At 37.2% G+C, this 23,417-nt stretch overlaps 1 protein-coding gene across 3 annotated transcripts in view; it reads right to left on the reverse strand.

Annotated features, from left to right (window-relative positions):
- LOC107746456 (phytanoyl-CoA hydroxylase-interacting protein-like) overlaps positions 1-22,902 on the reverse strand; it is a 31,735-nt gene extending 8,833 nt beyond the window's left edge. Inside the window, exon 1 of one of the 3 annotated variants that reach the window (XM_016560674.1) lies at positions 22,701-22,902. In XM_016560674.1, the coding sequence (XP_016416160.1) occupies positions 22,701-22,809 (109 nt within the window). In that variant the 5' untranslated portion in view covers positions 22,810-22,902. The other 2 variants (XM_016560676.1, XM_016560675.1) reach the window with 2 other exon arrangements.
- Positions 22,903-23,417: the final 515 nt, after the last annotated feature.

The following is a 23,417-nucleotide window of genomic DNA, read 5'->3' on the forward strand; positions in this document are numbered from 1 at the left end:
GCTCATAAAGGTAAGAGTAATACATCATTCTAAACTGTAAAGGGTCTAGTTTTATTTGTGTGCACTCACAATATCAACAAAACGTTGTGCTTTTATAAAATAAAGAAAACAAACGCTGCCATCTCGGTCTTGAACAGGAGCACTTCACAATGATGAATCTAAACTCCGCTAATTGCCTCACAGACATGATAAAAAATATATAGAAAGCTTTAAATTACTACTTTAAAACGAAATAATTCAAATCGAAAATAGAAACTCTTTCATTATGTAATCCGTGCATTTCTCTCTAAAGGCACATCCAACGAGGAGATGGCCAGTCATTTTTTTCATCACCATAACTGATGGATAACTAAAATTCCGTACAATTAAAAAATAAAACACAAATTATAATGGCATAGCCTATATGTAAAACTTTATCCTATAATTGTATAGCTGCTTTTTCAGATTTTTATGCTGCTCTGTTCTAAGTACCTGAAAATGTAAAGGATTTGCTGCAACGCAATTTTGTATGATATGTGAATTATTTATTAGCCTATTTTTTTTTACCCATGGCTGGTTCAGTCGACAGAAATATGGGACGCACAGGCCTATAATAACTGCTGAAATGTTTGCGGGGCAAATCTGAGGTCAGTCTGAGCGCTTACTTACAGTGCCGTACACCTGCAGGCGCCACTGACTCGGACGGTTGTTGTCATTTTTTTCATCACCATAACTGATGGATAACTAAAATTCCGTACAATTAAAAAATAAAACACAAATTATAATGGCATAGCCTATATGTAAAACTTTGTCCTATAATTGTATAGCTGCTTTTTCTGATTTTTATGTTGCTCCTTTGCCTAATGGGTAAGTCCGCCCCTGCTCATCGTCAGAGTTGTAAACACGACGGCTTTCTTCTTTCGTGAGGGGGTTTGGCGCCACGGCATCTTTGTTTCCAGGCGGAACGTTAAAGAACGCGACACACACGTCTCCCGGAAATCCTGTATAATTCAACCAATCCGATGACCACTTCAAAACTCCTGAAGTGTTTCCACTTTTGTGTGCCGCATGCATCAGACGTTCAGCCAACGGTCCGTGGGTATGACGTCTGAGGCTGAGACTATGTCAGAACTTCAGCACAAAGTACTGCTAGCAAACACTGTCATGACTGACTTGCAAGATGTGCCACAGGGCAAAGCAGGAAAGCACTTTTAGAAAACTGGGTCATTTAATCCATGATGAGTGTTGATGAAAGTGCAATGGAAGTAGAATCCAGTAGGTGCGGAGTTAACGTTCAACTAGATTCCAATGAGCAAAGAGATTTTGTGGTTCTTGCTTGTGTAATACTCGCCAGCACAATGTTAAGACTTTTTAGGTGGTTGCTAGGTGGTAAATTCAAAAGAGCCCAATTCAAAATATCTACGTTGGCTCACTTCCCTCATTCAAAGTCTATGTATGTTTACTTCTGCTTGACTGTCTGCCACATAAAGATTGAAATCTGATCTCAGACCCTAAGGTTAAGTAATGAGCCTCACTAATCAGTAATTGTTGAGTTTTTGTTTGTGTAATGATTTAGTTTAATCATCAACTGCTCGACTGGATTTGTGCTTTTTAATTTAGTGGACTTCCAGACTACAAATCCCATATTGCACGACAGATTGCACTCACCGTCTTTTCATGTGTGGCTTTTTATCATGTAATCAACACACTACACAATCAGACCCACCTCAAGCATTTCTCTTTTAGCTCTGAAATAAATCAGAAGACAACACAATCATCCTTGAGACCTGTAGAAGGTCGAATCAGCAAAACAGCTTGCAGCCCTAAATCAAAACTAGCACACAGCATAACAACACCACAATCTCTAGCCTCTTCTGTCCAGAGATGGGAAAAATACTAACAATGTCATGAATTCCTGCATATTAAAAAGCAAAGTGACTATACGATATTCTATATATTGCAATATAGTGAATATTTGGATATGAAATCTGATATTATTCTTTTCCTTTTTTTTTTTGTATTTTATTATTTCCCCAGTGCTGCAAGATAAAAGCAAGCAGTTCGCTGCAAGTAAACATTTTTTACTTTTTTTTTTTACATTACAGTGTCATGGCATGGCTAAATAAGATATACTTAGAAACAACAAATATGTAATGTTTAATTTACCTGGAGCATCTAACACATTGCATATTTAGCTATGCTATACGTTAACAGTAGCTATACTAGATATACATTTCATACTTCACTTGAAATTGCTGTATGAAAAAAATCTGACCGTAATATCTCAGATATTTGAAAAAGATATTTAAGGCAAAAATGCAATTATACAATAAATATGTAAATAAACACAATTATCACCCAGAGTGGAGTGTTATTATCATAGGCTGCTATTTTTGATTTGATTTCTATGCTATAAAAAAAAATAAAAATAAAAATAATCTCGCTACCAATCTAAAACACATGGAAGTTGACCTGACAACATAACACCATACGTCAAGAAAAATAATTTCACATTCTTACAGATACCATATTCTGTACTTTGACATCATTCGAGGCACCATGTTTCTGATGTCCAAAGTAAAAGATTTGCTTCATAAACATTAAATGACATTAAATTAACTTTCAAATTATTAAAATGATCTGTTTCAAACATCTGATATACAAAAATTCTGAATTCTCGCCTTTATGCTGTTATTTTACCTCTGAAGTTCTCTCTACTGAATCTGATACTTAAAATCATGCAACAATATCATAATTTTATCATAAAATACACAAGTTATATTCAATTAATTGTATGAAAAATATTTGTAATTATCAAATAAATAATTTTTGTATTACACATTTTGCATTGAACCCTGTTACTATATGATTTTCCTTGGGGAAAAAAGCATCCTTTAAAATTGGCACATCTTTGGGACATTCTAATCTACAGCATGGTAAAAACTCTTATTCAGCATTCAGCAAGGTCAACCACAGTTACTGTAAAATAAAATTATCAAATAAATATATTTAGATAGAAATTTAGGATATTTTTATGTGAAATATAAGCTTGTCAATAACTACAAACCAGCAGCTGTTTCCAAACTAGCCACAAAAACGGAAAGATAAATTTCAGCAGCAGAGTTGCAAAAATTGCTTGAAAATAAGCTCCGTAATAAAGTTTGACCTCCCAAATTTGACCATCACCATTTTCCGAAGGTTAAGCACATTCTTTCACTGACTATTTATTCAAAATAAGACCTACAACTTTCTCTAAAAATGTGTTTGGTATACTGGACATTTGGCCTGAGGAGACTTCAAGCTATTCAAACACAAACCCCAAACTCTCTCGGTCCTGGTGCCAGGGTGGCCTGTCCATTCACTCCAGCTCTATGAGATACGAATGAATGAACTTAAAATAAAGAGAGCAAGCAAAAGCCAGAGAATGCCTGCGGGATTGCTATGCAGACACATTACCTGCCCAGTCAGCTAAAACTGGTGTGTAAACACACACCTTAGAGATGAAGGCAGTCGAGTCAGAGCTGGCGAAGCACCATAAGGGAGACGTCCTCCCGTGTCTCTTCAGATGGAGCGTTATAGAAGAGCGGGCTCCTCTCAGCCACCAGAGAGAGGCTGAATGAATGATTCAAAGGCAGCCCCTTACTGTAGCTCCCAGCGCTGAATCATTTCTTGTTTTATCTCTCGCCTGCACTATGAGTTCTCAGAGCAAAGACTCGGGATAACAAGAGATCGCCTACGTTAGGGAGGAGCGCTCTGACACCCAGTACTGTCTCACTGGTACGCTATTATCTCAGCAGAGAATTACTTCTGGAACACTTTGTTACTTTCAACAACATAATGATGAAGAACTTGTTACGCGGTAGTTCCATATCACAAGTGTTTCTAATTCACAACCAGAGGGTCTAAGAGACAAGAGAATAAGGAAGTCTATGCGTTTAGTGTAATTACTGTTGTTAGTTTGAGCAGTTTTCGGTATCAAGTAGCTGTGAGATGTTAAATGTAGAGCAGCACAGGTCTCCTAACACAAACCCACACAGTTAACACAATTAAGTCGTTCACACTGATTAAAACGCTAAACTCAAAATAAAATTCAAAATTTAATTCAAAATTTTAAAAAAATGTAATAATTGTTTTTTAAAGGAAATTGATTTTTAATGTGGATGGATGATTTATGATGTTATGTTACAAAAGATTTCTATCAAATAAATGCTGCTCTTTCCAATAATTGTAAAATCTAATATCTATTTATAATATTAATCAGCACAACCGTTTTCAACATTGCCGTTTTCAATAGGGAAAAGACTATTTTAGGTCCATTATAAGTTTTATTTGTATTATAATTATTTGTATTTTCCATGACATTATTTTCATGAATGGTAGGAACATATTCCTTTTTTGTGCAAATTCTCATTGACTCGTTGAAATTCTCAAAGATGAATTAAACTTAACATGACATTTTAAAAATGTGGCAAATTATTATTTCTATTTCAATGTTATAGGAAAAACAGGTGTGTGTGTGTGTGTGTGTGTGTGTGTGTGTGTAAAAATAGGTTAAATATAATTAAAATAGCCTTAAATATATATATATATTTTTACTCTTTTTTTCATAGTTGTTATTTATTTATTGATGATGATGATGATGATTATTATTATTATTATTATTTTGTGGAAAAAATATGACCTGTTGTTGACATGTTTTGTAACATAAATTAGAAGCTCTGGGCAGATCTGAATTAATTAAAAATCATACTTTAAGCCACCATTCACAAATAATTCTACCTCTGATGTAACCTTGTTATGAGGTTTTTAAAGTACCAAGAAGCAGTGTTGCATATAAAAATGCCATCAATGACGTTTATCCAACAACATTACTGCAAGGACACCGTTGTGGCATGCTGTAAATCAAATTACACCTAAAAAGCCTTAAGAGGATCACAATGCCAAACTGCTCACAATTTAGATTCTCTATGGTGGGGGAAAGTGAGTAATCTCAGGCTTAATGGACAAAAAGCCATGACTACACCACATCTTTCTGAGCATGCCAAAAACTCACAGATGGCATAAAATCCTATATATAGTACCAGCCCCAAGTTTGCACACACATTCTAATTCTTTAATATTACTATTTTGAATAATAGTATAATATTATATAGAAATAATATTTATTAATATTATTATTATATTAATAAATTAGTAATACATAGTGAATAACAGTGTAATAATATTAATTATTAATATAAATGTTCATATAATGATCAATAATATGAATTAATAACACTAATATTATTATTATTATTATAGTTGTATACAAAACTAAGCATTTAAGCATAAACCGTTATACCAAAAGATTTTAAAGAAATAAATTCAATCAAGTTCCTCCAAATGTTTGACTGGTATTGTATATGTTTACAGCATGTATAATAGCACATAGGCACGCAATAGTGAATGAGAACTCAAGCAGCACTAATGACTTGTCATCTAGAATCATCATCAAAGATCCGGACACACAGTCATGCACAGGAAACCCAGTTTAGCAAAGCCTCAGTGCTATACACTAGGAATGCAAAACACTTCTAATTTTGTCTTTTCTCCTTGTAAGGACATTTGAATGGGGTGATATCATGAAGGCATGGGGAGAACCTCCTTCTCCCTAAAGAGTGCTGCTGAAATCTCCATCCACGATTAGATGTTATGTTACTTACTACTCTATCAGTTGAAGAAGCTTATTTAAGTAAATATCCGTTCTCTGTCTTTCCATTATTATTGCATCAATAATATCCTCTTCTGGCTGCAATGGCTCTAAAATAAACTGCCCTCTCCTTTCGAAGATAGCATCAGTAATCCATTAACACAAAGAACTCAATAATTCCATTTCTGAAAAAAGCAATAGTAGAACATATGCCGAGGATGTAGCATTGAAGTGTTATCATTTCATTAACACATACTCGTTATTTATTAGTCACAAGGTCATAGCATCTGTTTCACTAATGCGCACAGATACTCACTCTGGCTTTCATCCGCCCTCCGCATCTGGTTCCAGGTAATCTTTGTTCACAACAGACTAGTAAAACAACTGGTGATGCAAAAGCCTAAGCCTGCCGCTACACCTACCAGCCAGACGAACACTGTCCTTTCATGGACTCCTTCCGACAGGAGCAGCAGGTGTAATGCCATAGCTAAGGCTAGTGGACATGGTCTCCTGTCCAGACCCAGCGTACTGACCCGTCTCCAATGCACCCTGAGCCTAAAGCGCACGCTATTGGCTTAGAGCAGCTTTAGTGTTTGTTTTACAAGCCTAGCACACTCCCATAGGAGGAGCCCGGATTATGTCATCAGCTGGACTCAGTGACTAACCGCGGGTCAGCGCTGGACTGAAATTTCAGAGCGAGGAGGGAGGGAGGTAGAGAGAGAGAGAGAGAGCTGGGTTGTCTCTCAGTTGGGTAATCTGGTCACCCGCTCCCCATTAGGAAAGGGGAAAATATCCTTTGAAGTTCTGCATCCCTCCCCTTCACCATAACGTTTGCACTGTCTGTCATATTTCCAAAAGATGACACCATTCTTATAACGGATGTCAGTGTATTAGAGATTATTTCCTACTGCGGTAATTGGAAAGAAGAATCCGCCTGTTCTGGGAATGTGACACTGACATTTTCACAGTAAGTTTTTGACATTCCACAAATATTTCACCTTCTGACACCTCCAATTGTAAAGAGAGGAAAAAAAGTTTGTCAAGACAAGTTTTGAATGTTGGTTTGCCTGGATGATTACAGAATGTTTGAAGTCTCATGATGAAGTTAGATTGCATGGGCAATTTGAAGAGATATTTGTAGCTTGAAGATACATAGACATTGCTGGTTGCTTGTGTGTTCTAGGTGAAGAGACAAAAGACAGTCAGATAGATAGGAACAGCAGCAACAACTAAAGTCACAGAGCGGGTCACAGAGAGCTAAGGGGTGCATGGTGCATAAAAGTCGCCAACGCTCTGCTGATTCCAGAGCTGGAGAGTTTAGAACTTCCACTGGCTTTAATATCAGCACTGTGTGGAGCTTCATGGAATAGGTTTCCACGGCCGAGCAGCTGCATGCAAACCTCACATCACCAAGTACAATATCAAGCGTCAGATGGAGTGGTGTAAAGCACGCCGGCACTGGACTCTGGAGCAGTGGAAACCAGTTCTGTGGAGTGATGAATTACACTTCTCTGTTTGGCAGTCTGATGGGCGAGTCTGAGTTTGGCAGATGCCAGGAAGACGTTACCTGCCTGACTGCATTATGCCAACTGTAAAGTTTGCTGGTGGAGGGGTAATGGTATATTACTGTTTTGCAGGGGGTTTACATCCAGTGTAGGGAAACTGTAATGCTTCTGCATACCAAGACATTTTGGACAACAGGGACTTTCACACCACGTAGTTCTAGGAACTAGCCAGCATGGTGGTTCCTAGAGAACCAGTTTCCCCCTCTGTAGGGTTGGGAATCGAAAATCAATTCCAAATCCAGAATCGGATTCTTAAGTTCAGGAATCGGATACTTGTTATAAAATTAAAATTTCGATTCCGCCTTCCTTTTTTTTTTTCATCTGTTAGGACCCGACCTAGTGATCTGCCAGGACCTGGTTTGCTAATCTAAGCGCTCCAAAGTTTGGCTACACTTGCGATCAGAAGCCGAAAAAGCTAAGTATAATATTTGTGATAAGCTAAACATGTTGCAAGAGAGGTCTCACCACCAACATGACATAGTACTTTATTTTAAAAGATCATTAAAGATCATGAACACGATTGAAACACCAATGTGATTCTATTCCTAAATTACAATGATTTAGAATTACAATGATTTCAACCACACCGTATCATTATTTCTGTTACAAATATTCAAATAATCACAGAAGTACTGGGATAAAAGTTTATAGTTTGGATATAAACTGGGAATCGAAAAGATTTGGGATCAATAAGCAGAATCGGAATCAGACTTGATCAAATTCAAACGATACCCAACCCTACCCCTCGGGCCATTTTCCTGGTTGCATTCGAACCAGCAGCAGGAACTCTGAAGCGGCCGTTAGCGCCGTCTTTATGCAGGCATTTATAAACGTCAACAACTGGTGAATGGAGGGCGCTGTGATCGGAGTTGTTTTTGTTGTGTGAAGTGGGTTTCGTGATAACGGAGATGGGATGTAAACACACAATTTACGTGATTGAAAGTGCATGAAAATCTCCTTTGACAACTTGCAGAGTTACATATCATCGAGGCTGAGAATAGAACACAACGCTGCAGACAACAGGTAGCTAAATGCCATTTTAGCTGTTTTCCATGTTCGTGGAGTAAATATTTTTACATGACTTTTTAAAAATGCTGGGTAATCGATGTTTCATGTGCATTTGGCCAGTCAGCATACACTTGCGTCACTGGTAGTTCCTATAGAACTGTTTTAGACCCTACTCTGAAGTAGGAGCTAATTTAGTTCCTCCAAACGGAGTTCCTAGAACTAAATACGTTCCTAGTTCTTGCAGTGCGAACACTTCGAAAAGCGGGAACTTCCGCCAATAGTTCTAGTAAACTATGAAAAGGTTCCTCCAGTGTGAAGGCCTCTAATGCTATGCTTTCATCTTTGTGGGAACAGTTTGGGGAAGGCCTCTTTCTATTCCATCATAACTGTGCCCCAGTGCACAAAACAAGGTCCATAAAGTCATGGTTGGAAGAGTTTGGTGTGGAAGAACTTGATTGGCCCGCACAAAGCCCTGACCTCAACCCCATCGAACACCTTTGGGATGGAGACTGTGAGCCAGACTGCTCATCCAACATCAGTCCCTGACCTCACAAATGCTTACTGGACGAATAGGCAAAAATTTCCACACAAACCCTCAAAAAACTTGTGGAAATCCTTCTCAGAAGAGTGGAAGTTGTTATAGCTGCAAAGAGGGGGGGGGGACTCCATATTCATGGCTATGTACATGTCATTTTATATCCTCCAGTATAGCTCTGTTAATTAAATATTTGTGATATTACAGTTGTGATTTTACATCTATGGCAATGATTCTGTTGTTGTGAAAGGGATGTTGTTTGATGCTGGTTGTATGTATTTGTAATGTGTTGTAACTTCATGTTCATGTTTGTTTGTATTTGTTAATTATTGTTGTTGATCACTGAAGAGTTGCCACAGATACAAAAAGACTTTCCGAAAGGACAATGAAACTAAACTAAACTATGTACTTAGAATGCGATTTCATTAAAGTCCCTGTTATTGAAATGGTCAGGTGTCCCAATACTTTTGTTCATACTTTGTAGATGGAAAGATAGGGACTCTACCCCTCACAAAATAAGGCCTCACAATGACGACATCTACTGGCATCCTCACATGACCAGACAACAATGGACAGATATAACTCATGAGACCGCAGACAATGGGCATCTTCATCCTCAACATTCTCTGGTGGGCCACTCCATGAGCCCCATAACACCCTCATTGAGCTGAAAAAGACCCTCAGCAGCCCTCCACCGCTCTGGAGCATGAGGAAAGAGAGGGACTGCTTTGTTGCATTCATCCTAATGAATAATAAACGGGAAACATGATGCAGGAACAGAGCCTTTCATGAAACACTTGTGGATGAAATCCATAGCCAGAGTTAAATGGCATCACTATCACCCTCAAACAAATGCATATGGATTAACATGTCAGGAGCAGCATTTTTATTTGGGTGATTCATGTGGTGCTGGTTATTGCTAGAGGAAAGCCTGTGATGGGTGGATCATAAAATATGCAAAACAAAATCTATGATGACTACAGGATAACACAATACACTGGCTGAACCTGGCCATCTATCTATCTAGTAATGAATACCAAGAACTGACACTAGGAATTTACCATAATATCCAGTGGTTTATGAAATGCTGTGGCCTCATGGGTGATGTCTTAAAGCTACGGCCACCACTTCACTTTAATAAATCACACACAGAGCTCTTCCTCACGACCCAGGGGCTGTTCATGTTTATATAACCTCTCCTCTTTGAATTCCCGCTTAAGATGCAAGGATAATGGAGTTTAATATCTCCAGGGTACGGGTATTACTGGACCACTCTTGTGTCTGAGGCAGCGCATTAAAGTTTCATCAGTCCTTGGTCCCAAGACTATAAATAGACCAGCATTTCATTCTTTAATGTGTTGAATCAGAGGGGAGCGATGCTGCAGAGATGAGATCCTTCAAGCTGTCTTACAGTGCAAATTCAATGACACATTGTTCGTTTTCGTCAAGGAAGTGTTGACATGGGCGCTGACACGAAAACAGAGATGGAGAAATAAAAGTGCTAATTATGCAGTGGAAGACACTGCAGTGTAAATTAAAAATCAGCTGCTAAAACCCAAACCTCTGCACTACAAACAAGAATCCAGAGGAATGTTTAATTGCTCACAGTTTTCTTGTTCACAGCTCAGGAGTCTTAATGACGTCCTTCAGTATATTTCAAGTAAAAACATTGTCTCACATCTTTCTCCTAAAATTGCTAGCAAAAAAAAAAAATTGGATTAAATTACTCATAAAGTCCAGTAAATACATTTGTACGGTTACAAGGGATTTCTGTTCCAAATAAAAAAAAACTGTTCTTTTGAATTTGGTATTAATCAAAGAATCCTGAGAAGTATGTATCATGGATTCTTTTCAACATTGATAATATTTAGAAATGTTTTTGAGCATCAAATCAGCATATTAGAATGATTTTAAATATATTAGAAAAATATTTTAATAGTAATACTGTTTCAAAATATGAGTGTTTTACTGTATTTTTAATCAAGTAAATGCAGCTTTGCATGAATAAATAAGTAGGAAAAGGAGCTCATTAATTTATTACAACCAAGACCCCCTTAACAACTGCGAGGCAACATGCTAAAACACATTAAAAACACTTAGCAACAGGAAAGCAATACACTGACAACCACCCACAAGTTCCGATCTGTTTTAAATTGCCAATTTTCATGGCAACTACAACTTTATTTCATTAATTTTTATGACTTTGTTTGACCTTGCAGGTTATGTTATCATTCTTATAATGGTTTGAGGGGCTCAGCTGGTCTCTTGAGACACAGTAAGACATTCTGACCTCAGGCAAGCAGAAACTGTACAGACAGCACCAAATGCAGCCTGTCTACCCTTGAGTTTAATGCATGAAGTCACATTTTCTCAAAGCTGTCAAGGATCAAAGGATCTCAAGCAACGGTAATTAAGCAAAAGGCTTAATGATGCACAGCTTGAAACGCTCCTGAAGATTATTACCACTGTACTGTCTCAGAGGAAATGGAGCATTTTGTTAGAATGGCTAATTACTTCTGTGCCTTTAGACCAAAGCTAAAGCATCATCAGAATGATGACGAGCAATAAATGTGTGGACACATCCGTTTTCACAGAGCTGTTTTTATGTTTGATGAGGCCACTGTATCAGAAATAACTCTTGTGTCTCTGCTGTGAGGTTTTCTGATGGAATCATCGGTCAGTGTTTCATGATATTTATGGGAATGTCACGTTTATAGAACAATATCAGACCTTATACTAATGCTTTACCAATATGCCATATCAAATAGATTGTAAAAAATACGTTTAGTGTTATTTTGAAATAAATGTTTGTTTTATATCAATTGAATTTGTTTTCAGCTTAGTCTTCACTCTTCACTGAAGTGCACTAAAATTAGGTAACCACTTTGATTTGACTTAAAGCTAAAATGTGGCATTTTGGTGCTACTAACATCCAAGCTAAGGAGGATTAATTTAAAAATGTATGCCTTTACAGTTAATAAGTACTTAATGAAAAAGTATTCTGTAACCTAATCCAAGCACCACAATATGAAAGTACTGTAATGTAATTTAATTACTTTTGGATTCACATATGAAAATAAAGTCAATTAAAAAAGCAGGTTCATCAAAAATACTTACATTTATTATGGATTTGATGCAAAATATAAAATATTTGATGCAAAATGTAAAATATTTAGGAAATGCTATGTAAGAATGCTGTAACTAAATGCGCTGCTAATATGAAACCAGAATTCTTACACCGATTAAATATTTCTGCAACAGAAAAATACGGAATAAAAATTAGCATTTTGTTTTCTCAAGCAAATATACTAAGAACAAATGCACTGAATTGTTAACATTAAACAATGATAAAAAAAATATTGTAGGTGTTGTAAGTATTGTAGGTAATTCAAAATTACCTCAAAGTTTAATCCTGTCAAGTAATTCAGTTAGTCTGTTGGCAGCATTTAGCATAACTATTGTTTTATTATGTAGAAAGAACTTACTCTCTTTCTCCCACTGTCTTCCCTACAAATATGCACATGCAGTACTGGCACACTCACACACACACAGAAACATACATGTGCATTGATGATGATTTTGAGTAAAATAGTTTAGCAACTGAAAAGCGGCATGGCATTTCTCATTAGCGAGGTAATAATGGTGCTGTTCTTGAAGCAGATGAACTTACAGTTTTGCTATTAGTAGAGATGTTGCTGCTGAACACTGCCGAGAGGCGCACAGACTCAGGAAATTTACACATGCTTAATCTTTCTCTCTTTCTTTCTCTCTCTCTCTCTCTCTCTTTCGCTCTCTAATAACTGCATTAGTCTGACACTGCATTGTGGCTGCATCACCACCTCTGGTATGCATTATTTTCTAATAATTCAACAGCCCATCGACAACAATTTCTTACTTAAATGAAACCATTGTAATCCTGATAGTATTGCCATTTTTGACTAAATGTAACTGTAATCTGATTACTTTGTTTTTTGATGTAACTAACTATAACAAATTACAGTTACCATTTTTTTGTATCCTGATTACGTAATGCTGTTAAATGTATTCCGTAACTCCTCAACCCAACGGAATTGCAAAATAACAATTGTTTTCAAACTGTTAAGTTCAAATTTAAGGTCATAAGAAGTCTTAACATATCTAATCAAGTGAAGCTGAGTAAAGATGAGTACAAATGGGGTTGCTAAAGCCTTGTCTGAAAGTTTAAGGGTGTACTCACACTAGGCACTGTTGCCTTGAACCGAGCCCAAGCGCGACTGTCCCCCCTCCCCACTCCCCTGCTGGCCTGCACTCACATTGCACTTCACGTTCCGAGCTGGAGCACGGTTCCGTTGTTATGATATGACTGTTTTGAAGTAACCAGGGGTGCATTTCCTAAAAGTATCGTTAGCTAACTATGGTCGTAAGTAGTGGTCGACCGATATATCGCCAAGGCCGATATATATCGGCCGATATTTGGCATTTTTTTAAATATCGGCATCGGCCGATAAGTTTTCCTGTTTGGCCGATGCGTTCGAGGCGAGAATTTTTATTTTGACGGCGAGCCGGACTTTAATTTTGACGGCGCTGACAGCGGCAGCGCCTGAGCACACAGTGCTCACATTCTCCCTCTTGTTCGCTGTTGTAAGTTCTATTTAACTCTATTTGTAATGACAGAACTTGCGACCGTAATTGCTTTCGGGGAAACGCACCCCAGGAAGAGAAGCGCTCTCGCTCAGCATAGTGGAGTCCATCGTTTTGTTAACTTTGTGGTTTATTATTTCATATAGTCGTTTGGGACCCAATGCTAGCCTAATTAGACCCAATTAGCACAAAGCTAGCATGTTTTAACATATTGAAGAAATTAGTTAACATGTTGCTAACATGTTTCATCATATTGCTTTCATGCTTTAGCACAGTGATCCTCAAATCTGGCTCGCGAGATCCACTTTCCTGCAGAGTTTAGCTCCAACCCTATAATCAAACAAATCTACCTGTGATTTTCTAATGATCCTGAAGACATTGATTAGCAAACTCAGGTGTGTTTGATTAGGGTAGAGCTAAACGCTGCAGGAAAGTGGATCTCGCGAGCCAGATTTGAGGATCACTGCTTTAGCACAATGTTAGCATGCTTCTAACATGTTTTACCACATTGCTAGCATGAATTAGCATGTTTATAACATGTTTTAGCACATTGCTAGCACGTCCTATAGCCTACTAAACTGAATTATGGCAATGTTTACTTAAAGGAGTTTATATTGTAACATGTTATAGACATGGCAGCAAAAGTAAGCATTTTATCTCCCTCTTTTTGAATAAGTTGGAAGTAGTAAAGCATACACATTTCAAAATAAGAGTCAGGGTGTATTTTGGGCTTGTTTATAATTAAAAGTCTTGCATTATGCATAAACTCTTTTTTCTGACTTAATTTAAAAAACTTCATTTCAAATTAAACTCTTGTAGCTTCTCTTTGGCCCACTTTTGTAGCTTCTCTTTGTTCTTAGCCCTTGGAAAGATTAAGAACATTAACACATTTACAGATTTTCCTATTATCTTCACAGTATGTTTGTTGCCTCTCTTTAAACACATTTTATTGTATCAGGAAAATCCAAGTTGATCAACCTCCAATTTGTATGTATTGAGTTATTAAACCATTTTTACAGTTACAGTGTATATTAGTTTGAGGGAATTTTAGGTGTGAATAATTCTTTTGAACAATAAACCTAGAATGTGGACTTGACAGGAACAGGTTATTCACAAACACTGAGACATTTGCTGTTAAATCAGCCCCGGCTTGATCTACTGTGCCGCCCCACTATGAGGCCCAGAGAGCGTACAGGAAGAGCTCATGGCAGTGATAGCACTGCAGGAGCATATGGTCCTCACAGCAGGCCCGTCTCATCAACCTGACGCCGCTTCAGAACCTCAGAACACGACCTGTCCAAACCAAAGCTCTCTAAACTCTGCTGAAAGACCTGTTGTGGGTGAAATATGTTAAATGGTAAATGGCACACACAATGCTTTTTTACAGTCTAGTTAGAACACATATCTGAAAGCTTATTTTCACCACAGAATAAAAATATTAAAAATGTAATTGCATGTTTTTATATCACAATTCTGACTTTTTTCTTACTATTGCGAGTTTGTATCTCACAGTTGCAAATTATAAACTCGTAATTGCGAGAAATGTAAGATATATAATATTTTTAATAGAATTGCGATAAAAAAAAAATCAGAATTGTGAGTTAAATGTCACAATTACCTTTTTTTGTTTTTATTCCAATGGTGGAAACAAGTTTCCATACATGTCTACTTGCAGTGGTTTTAAAGTACTCAATATTTTTTAAGATATTGACTGAATGATCCATTCACTAATTGTATTTTTGCATGGTATGAAAAATGCAGAAAAGGGTTTTTGCGAGCAAGTTTACTGTATATACATGCTGTGAAATGCTGATGTAGTTAGAAATGAGTGAGTCATGAAATGAGATATTCTCCCCTTGATCAATGTCACACAAGCACTGACACAGGTCTCCGCCATACAAACATAATCTTCACAGGTTTATTTTGGTCTCTGTTGGTCAGACATTCGGTTAGCATTGGGAAACATAAAACCTTTCTGAATGGTCCCTTTCACTCTAAATTTATCTTTGTTCAAGGTTAAACCTGGTGTCTCTTTCTGTAGAGTAATACTTTTTATAATAGCACTGTGCTTAACAATTTTTTTTTAGTTTCATTACTGATCAGGCTATAAAAAGCAATATGTGTTATCTCATCTAACTTTGTATTTAAATATGAAGTGACCTAAACTTTTTTTCTTTTGCCAACTCCTGAATAAGCTGTATTGCCTGACCTAATTGATTTCACTAACCCCCACGGTTTGCTTTTTATAATAACATAATCATATTAAACAGTCTAGACCCCATGGGGTATTCGTTGTAATCCTTGCAAGTCACTAAACCAGCTTTCTTTATGACAGTACTCTACTACACTGACTGTTAAAGGCACAGTTCACCCAAAAATGAAAATTCTCTCTCTGTGATACACAAAACTAGAATTTTAAACAATGTACTAATTGATTTACAGCTTCAAAAATTTCTTGAAAGAACCATATGTTGTATTATAAGTTCTTGCTCTTACAGTGATATGCCCATTTTATTCATTATAACAGGTTGATCTGTTTTAGAGATCATCAGAGACATATCTTCAGTATTTACTAATCTGCTAGTCTGTTTCTAATCTGAGTCATCATGTGAATGAAAATGGGATGCAGACAGCAGGGAAAATCCATGCAATACGCAAATAATTAAATACATATAGCCATGTAATGAATGTAAAAACAAAAATTGGTTTGTTAACTTTTGAAAGTAAGACGAAAACACTTCCATCATATTTTGTTGCTGACTAGTCAAACTCTGCCGTATTTTGGTGCAAATCAATCATCATTAATCCAATCTGTCATCATGAATATGGCTAATTTTTAGACACTGAAGATGCATTTATGCATTTGGCAAACACCTTTATTCAAAACAACTTACATTACATTCAAAGAATGCATTCTTATTTATCAGTTCGTGGATTTACTGGAAATCAAACCCATGACCTTGGCATTGCTGGCGCTCTATTGTTTGAGCTACAGGAACGCTTAAACAATATTTGGCCAGTGTTTGTTCCATGTGTTAGTCTGCTAAATCACACTTCTCTTGTTGTTTATACATTTACACAATTGCCAGTTTTTTCAGTCTAAATCATGTTATTTGAGTTATTGTTAGGCAGATATGTTAGTTTTGTATGATAAACAATTTTGGTTCTGTCTTGGTTCACCACTTGATGTCTAATGCAAAATCTGGCTCCTGAACCAAAACCAGTCCTGAGTTAGGGGAATTTCAGAAAAGCATGCAAACAACACACAAATTGGCAAGAATTATGCAAACCTCATCTCAGATGAGAATCTACAGATGAGGAGAGTTAAAGTTTTAGTTCAGTCTTCATCCATGAGTGAACGATAAGCTTGTCTAAGGAGCATGTAGAGTGAGAGTTGATAATCACATGACTGAATCTCTTAATAGAGCAGCGATGTGGCATGTAACTGTCTTAACACTCTGGTTTTCAGACAGATAAGATGTGAAAAGCACACATACATAGTGTGAATGCCAGTGATATAACACCACCGAGAGAGATGTGATCTGAGAAAAGCAAGCCTGGCATGGTGTTTCTTTTGGTGTGATGTTTGTGCTTGAGGTGATGGAAAAACATACAAAGTTGGAGCTGAAGGGCATGTTGAGCTTTTATTAGAAGTGTAAAAATCCTAATTTGAGTTTTGTGACTTTTGGTATACTTCTGTTTTGGTTTAATGCAATGACAAAAGAATCCAATTATTTAATTGTGAAAACAATTAACTTTTTTTTTTCTCGAAGGGTTTTTAAACATGTTTGTATTTAGCCTTCTTTATATTTTAGGAATCATGTTTGGAGGTCTTTGTCATTAAAACTTTTGAAAACTTTCCTAAATGTTGATTAGCTTTTTATACTCAAAATTTTAAGTCTTTGGGCCCTATCATACACCTGGCGCAATGCGGCGCCAGGCGCGACGCAAGTGTATTTTGCTAGTTTCAGCCCGACGCAGTTGTCATTTTCACGTCCTGCGCCACGCTGTTTAAATAGCAAATGCATTTGCGCCCATTTGTGAGCCTATGGGCGTGCTGGTCTGAAATCGAGGTGTGTTCAGGCGCATTGCTGGCGTGTTGCTATTTTGAGGCAACTGAAATAGACTGTGCCATTGACCAACAAAAACCTGGTCTAAAGTCAATGGCGCAGTAGTTTTTTGTTATTTAAAGAGCGCGTATAGGCGGGTCCAGCGCACATACACTCGGACGTGCAGCAGCACACAAACATGCCAAATATAAAAAATTAAAGGATTACAATGCAAAAGATTATTATTGAGGAGGCTACATAAATATAAAAATGCCATTGCATGTATCAGAAATAGGCTACCTATTTGCTCGCGCACAAGCAAGTTCCGTTTCCTCTCTGGAGACGCGTTCAGTCTTTGCGCTTGTAAATTCCGCCGTGTAAATAGCGAATCCACCATGGTGCGAGCGCAACTGACTCTTAAAGGGAATGGGAGATGAGACTCTGATTGGTTTATTGCACATTATGCCCAAAACACACCTATTACTCATTAAGAGAATAGGGACAACCCTTTTAGACCACGCGCTGGGCGCGCCGACCGTTTTTCCCGTCGTTAAACTAGCAAAAGTGGATTCGGACACGCCCTAAGTGCTACTGCGCCGTGCGCTTTAGACCTTGCGCTTAGATCGTTAAAATAGGGCCCATAAAGTCCAATTCTGAGGGAAATTTTCTTACATTTGCAAGTTTATATCTCACATTTCTGACACTATTTCTTAGAATTGCGACTTTATTTCTCAGAATTGCAAGTTCACATCTCACAATTCTGACTTTACCAAAAAAGTAAAAAAATAAAAAGTCACAATTACCTTTTTTTTTTTCTTCAGTGGCGGAAACAGGCTTTTGTACGGTGGCAGAGAGAGCTCAATACGCTGCAACTTCAGAAAACACATGCAAATAGAAAAAGCACCAGCAAATCAAGAAAACATCTTCATCACTTTGACAGCAGGTGCTGCAAATGTTCACAACGCAAACAAATAAAGAATTTTATTTGCAGTGCGTTTCTTTATTTGGTTGTGTTGTGAGCATTTGCAGCGCATGTGTTGTCAAATTGATGAAGTTGTTTACTTAATTTGCAGGTGTTTTTTCTATTTGCAGCGTGTTGAGCTCTCTCGGCCACCGTACTTTTGACTAGCTGTAGGCTTTAACAGAAAAGATGCAAATGTATGATCCTATATGACCCGTTCCATATTTGTCAAGTATTCTAAGGTTTTGGTGAAAAATAAACCTGAATTTTATGTATTATTTAGCCAAAATCCTGACAAACAGAAGATCTTTAAACATTTCTTTTTTTTGTGTGTGTGGTATGAAAAAGAAAGAAGATCATACGGCATTAGAACAACACCAGGGTGAATGCACAATGACAGAATTTTCATTTTTGGGTGAACTATCCCTTTAAACTAAAGATTATTGTCTATTTAAAATATTTTTTGAAATAACATTTCTGTTTTTAAGTTGCACTCGTGAAGAAATTTCATGGGTTTTTAACATCCATTCAGTTTGCTAAACCTCTTCAGTTAACTGTGTAATTTAGTTAAAACACATATTTAGATTTAACCCACTCAGCTAACACTCTTTGCCCCAAATCTCGCTTATTCAAACAGCATTACTGTCTCTATAAGCATGTTCGGCTGAGAATAGGCTAATAATCATGAATCAACTCCATTATTTATCCAATCCAAGTCTGTTTTGTTGTCGTTTTGCTGTGGTACATGTGCACAGTGGACACAATTAGCAAATTGATGGCCATGCTAAATCGTTTCTTTCAGGCGGGCTTGGCAGATGGTGGCCCCTGTTTTGGAGCCAGTACCCCATACACAGCTGGCCAAAGCTGTATATTCAGATACGGGTGGTGAGTTAGCACTGTCAGGCTCCTGTAGGCCCTCACACAAAGGACTCCCCATCTGAGGCCTGCCCCGAGGGGGAAGAAACGCCCTCTTTAATGCATGCTTATCGAGGAGTCCCGCAGCACAGGGGCGGCTCGTCCATTTTTTATCTTTTCACAAATGGAAGCCTGTCCTTAGAGTATTCTGTGTTTCAGAAGCAAACGCTTGCTTTGAGTGCATCTGCAGTTTCACATTGATTATATAATGGAAATATGGACTCATTCCTCATGAATCTTAGTAAAGGAAGTACTTACCATATTAGCACCAAGCTTTAACTAGACGATCATAACTGGTTCCAACACTAAAATGAACACCTGAGTCATTCTCATTCTCTGGGGAATGGTTCGTCTTTGTGTCTCAGTGACTAAATTAGCAGGATATTGACCTTATTTACATTGTTTGATAGATTCACATTTATTTAGTGTGCAATGCAAAATACATTTTTTAATAAAACGTTTGTTTTACATCAAAATATTAGCAGATTTACATATTCGTTAGCATTAAATGTTAAATAGAAAAAAGGCACATTATATCTAAATGTAGCTTTTAATGAGATTTAAATAGTATTCTTTCACTGTCTGTCTTTTTTTAATGACACAAAACAAAACAAAATAACTGTAAATATATGAAGGAAATCAAAATACAGGTATGAAAATCAATACAGAAAATATTATATATTACAAATGGCACATATTTTAACTCACTTTTCTTGCTGTTGTAAATAATATTTGTTGCTGATATTCAACCCTGTAAACAAATTAAATCCTTATTTATACCCATATTTATATTTATAATTATAATAATATAACTGCCATGAAACATGTCATTGGTTATTACTTTTATTATTATTATTATTATTATTTCAGTGATAATGTGTGATTACAAATATATTAAAACTGAGTGAAAAAACCTATTCAAATGGTGAGTATTATTCCAAACCTATTGTGATATGGCTGAAATAACAGTATTTACTTTATGGTTTGGATTTGGCTTAGGGTTAGTAACAATAAATAAATTGGCACTTTGCAAGGCTGTAACCATATATTTAGTGTTGTGGGTAATAGTTTAATAATCAGCCACCAAAAAAACAAACAAAAAAAACAATTCTTGATCTGAATACTAATGGGAATTATTTCCTTACTGTGGTTGCCAGTGTCTATTGTGGTTATAACCATGATACTTTGAGCCTTGGAAATTGGTAGCCCTTAGATCCTTGGTAAGCCTTAGTAATCTTTTCCAATGAAATGATTAAAATTTTTTGTAAAACTGGTTAACAATTCTTCTGAACTCTGGCAGCGATGTCCATTATTATGCCAACACAAATGGAGAGGGGAGGTGAGTATGGCACACTGAGAAGTATAAAACTCAGAGGACAGATGGGTCGGAACAGAACGTACCCATTGTGACTCAGTCATGTTCATCATTTCTTCGTCATGTTCCATCTTGGCCCACATCTGTGCAAATTATTATCTGAGATCCATTAACCAATTAGATTTTGTGATTCTGTCCATGTGTTTAACATGTCTAGTGCAAACAGAAGCATCTAAATGATATCTATTTTGTTAGAATGCAAAAGGAATGAACAAAGTATTTACAAAAAGCTTGTCTTTATCTTTCACTGTCCATAAGAACATTAAAACAATAGAATCTAAATCAATAGAGTTGTGTGTCTACACCCATTATATCACTCAAAGGACTATGACAGCGTCGATGCTACACTGCACGGACCGTGTCAATAAGAACGTTCTCTCTTTGTTTGTCTTGTGACAGCATGGCTGAAGGGACTTCGAGTTCCTCTGCACAGTGCTGGTATAGAATATAAAACAGAGCTCTTAGGAAATTTAGTTCAGCTCACACAAAACATGTTCTTTGCTTTAGCACTGACATACTGATGATAAACAAGTCTACATAAATCCACACACAGCTATTCCTCTTCATATTCTGATTTGCCTCACCTCTTGTTAATTACATTAGTAATGATTAATAGTGGTTGACTTATTGGGGTTTTCAATGGCAAAACTGTGATACAGTTTACTAGAGCAGAAGGGTGGCAATATTGCAAATATGTACATACAATTTCAGATTTTTTTTTTTAATTAACATTTACTTTTACTCAAAATTCACTAAACAGCATTTGAAACCAAAAAACTGCAAGGAAGTCACTAGACTGTGAAACTGACACACATCTGTCAGTTATAGTAACTGTCAACTTACTGTATAAAAAAATGTCTAGATATCAGCCAAATTAATTGACTTGGCCACAAATCTAGCCTAATACTTAGTGCTAAATATTCTGCCATTATGATACAGAAAGAAAAAAGAAAAACACCTGGTAGGCAAAAGGTTCTTGCTCTTTAATATGAAATGCTTTGTATTTTTAACATTATGCTCCTCATCCGCTTTTCCAGAGTAGCACCAGGCAAGGGAGCTTTCTCTGGAAAATCAATGACTTAGTATGCCTAGAAACGCACGCGCTGGGATACACCCATGTAAATCCTGTACATAACCATTAATCATGAATTTAGTAGATACACACAGTACGCGCATAAGACAATAAGCAATACAGTGTCACCCAGATGAATCAGCATATTCAGAGTGTGGCTCGACTAAACATTATGCTGTTTCATTACGATGTGAGCGAGTAAGTGAATTGCTCACTAGTCGTATAGCCTCAGATGCATGCAGCTGCAATCCGGTATTGTTTCAGTATGGTGCGCGCGCGCAATGACCGTGTCCATGGTGCTGAACGTTACGCGAGCATCATTTTGAAACAAGCATTCAAGTGCATGGAATATTAATGCTCGGAGAGCATGCATCTATTTCTGTGACCCAAAGGAAAAGAATACATTGCACCTAAGTGTGCATGCATGCGACTTAAAAGCATTTAATCGACATGGAATTATGTGATTTATTCATGAAAACGTCGCTCGTTTTTACTAAGAAACATAGCACGTGAGTCTTATGGTGGTGCATGAATTATAATAACCCTTCCTTGTATAGAAAGCTCAAATTCAATGTTTTTTGAAGAAGAATAACTAAGCAACCTCACGCGCAAATCTATATCATGCACTTTGCACGAAACTGCTATTCAGCACGCGAGTTGCGTGATTGCTTTTGTGTGCATTAAAAAGATATTTCCAAGTGAAAGCTCCAAACCAGCTCCAGCTAAATGGGAGAATAGCTGAGCAACCCCCACCTATAGTATGCATCAGGATCTTTAAAAGCATGCGCCTTCAATGCATTTGCATTTTTGTATTTTGCATGCGTTTAAATATTTCCCCGTCTTAAAATCTGAAACGCAATGGCATTGCTCCTCCACTCCAGTTCACCTGTCTAAGGACAAATGGATAATTTAGCAAAAGGAACACTTCTTACCTTCTCTCTCACAAAGCTGGATGGCGTCCAGACTGAGATTCTTTATCATGTCCTCACACGGACTCGTGGGGCTGCTGACACTGTGTCCCACGCGTGGAACCTCCATCATTGAGCCTCTAAATGAACGATATCCCGGTAGTGAGAGTGACTTGCAGTGCCGCAGGACAGATCTTTACTCCGTGCTCTCTCTGTCTCCCACGGGTTTCCACAGTGTGCTGCTGATGAGAGCCACGTCAGCACATCGTCACGGCAGCTCCATCAGCGCTGATCGCTCCTGCGACGCGCACGGTCAAGCGCAAAGAGCAGTGACGTGTTCTACTGTAATTATACACTCTATATTCATATTTATATGGTCACACACTTTATATCACAGCACCACTGTACCTGCTGTAAGTACAGTGAAAAACTAATGAGCTGTTACTATGCTACTATTTTGCATAATTTTAATGGCACTGATGGACTTCAGATCTGACATTCAGTACAACAGCATGATTATGAGTGTAATATTGCTTTTATACAACAGTTCTAATTATTAAGTGAAAAGAACGAAAAAAAAACTCAGCAACACTCACTCTGGCATAAAAAATGAAAATAAAATAATGGAAAAGTTTATGAAAATTTCTAATGAAACTGCTGAACCAAGAAACTACTGAGTTATAGAGACATAATTTGTAGCATAAACACATTGTTCCAAACTTGTTCCAAACAAATTTCATC

Source organism: Sinocyclocheilus rhinocerous, unplaced genomic scaffold (genome assembly GCF_001515625.1).
Source record: "Sinocyclocheilus rhinocerous isolate Xijiao unplaced genomic scaffold, SAMN03320098_v1.1 scaffold2725, whole genome shotgun sequence".
Lineage (NCBI taxonomy): Eukaryota > Metazoa > Chordata > Actinopteri > Cypriniformes > Cyprinidae > Sinocyclocheilus > Sinocyclocheilus rhinocerous.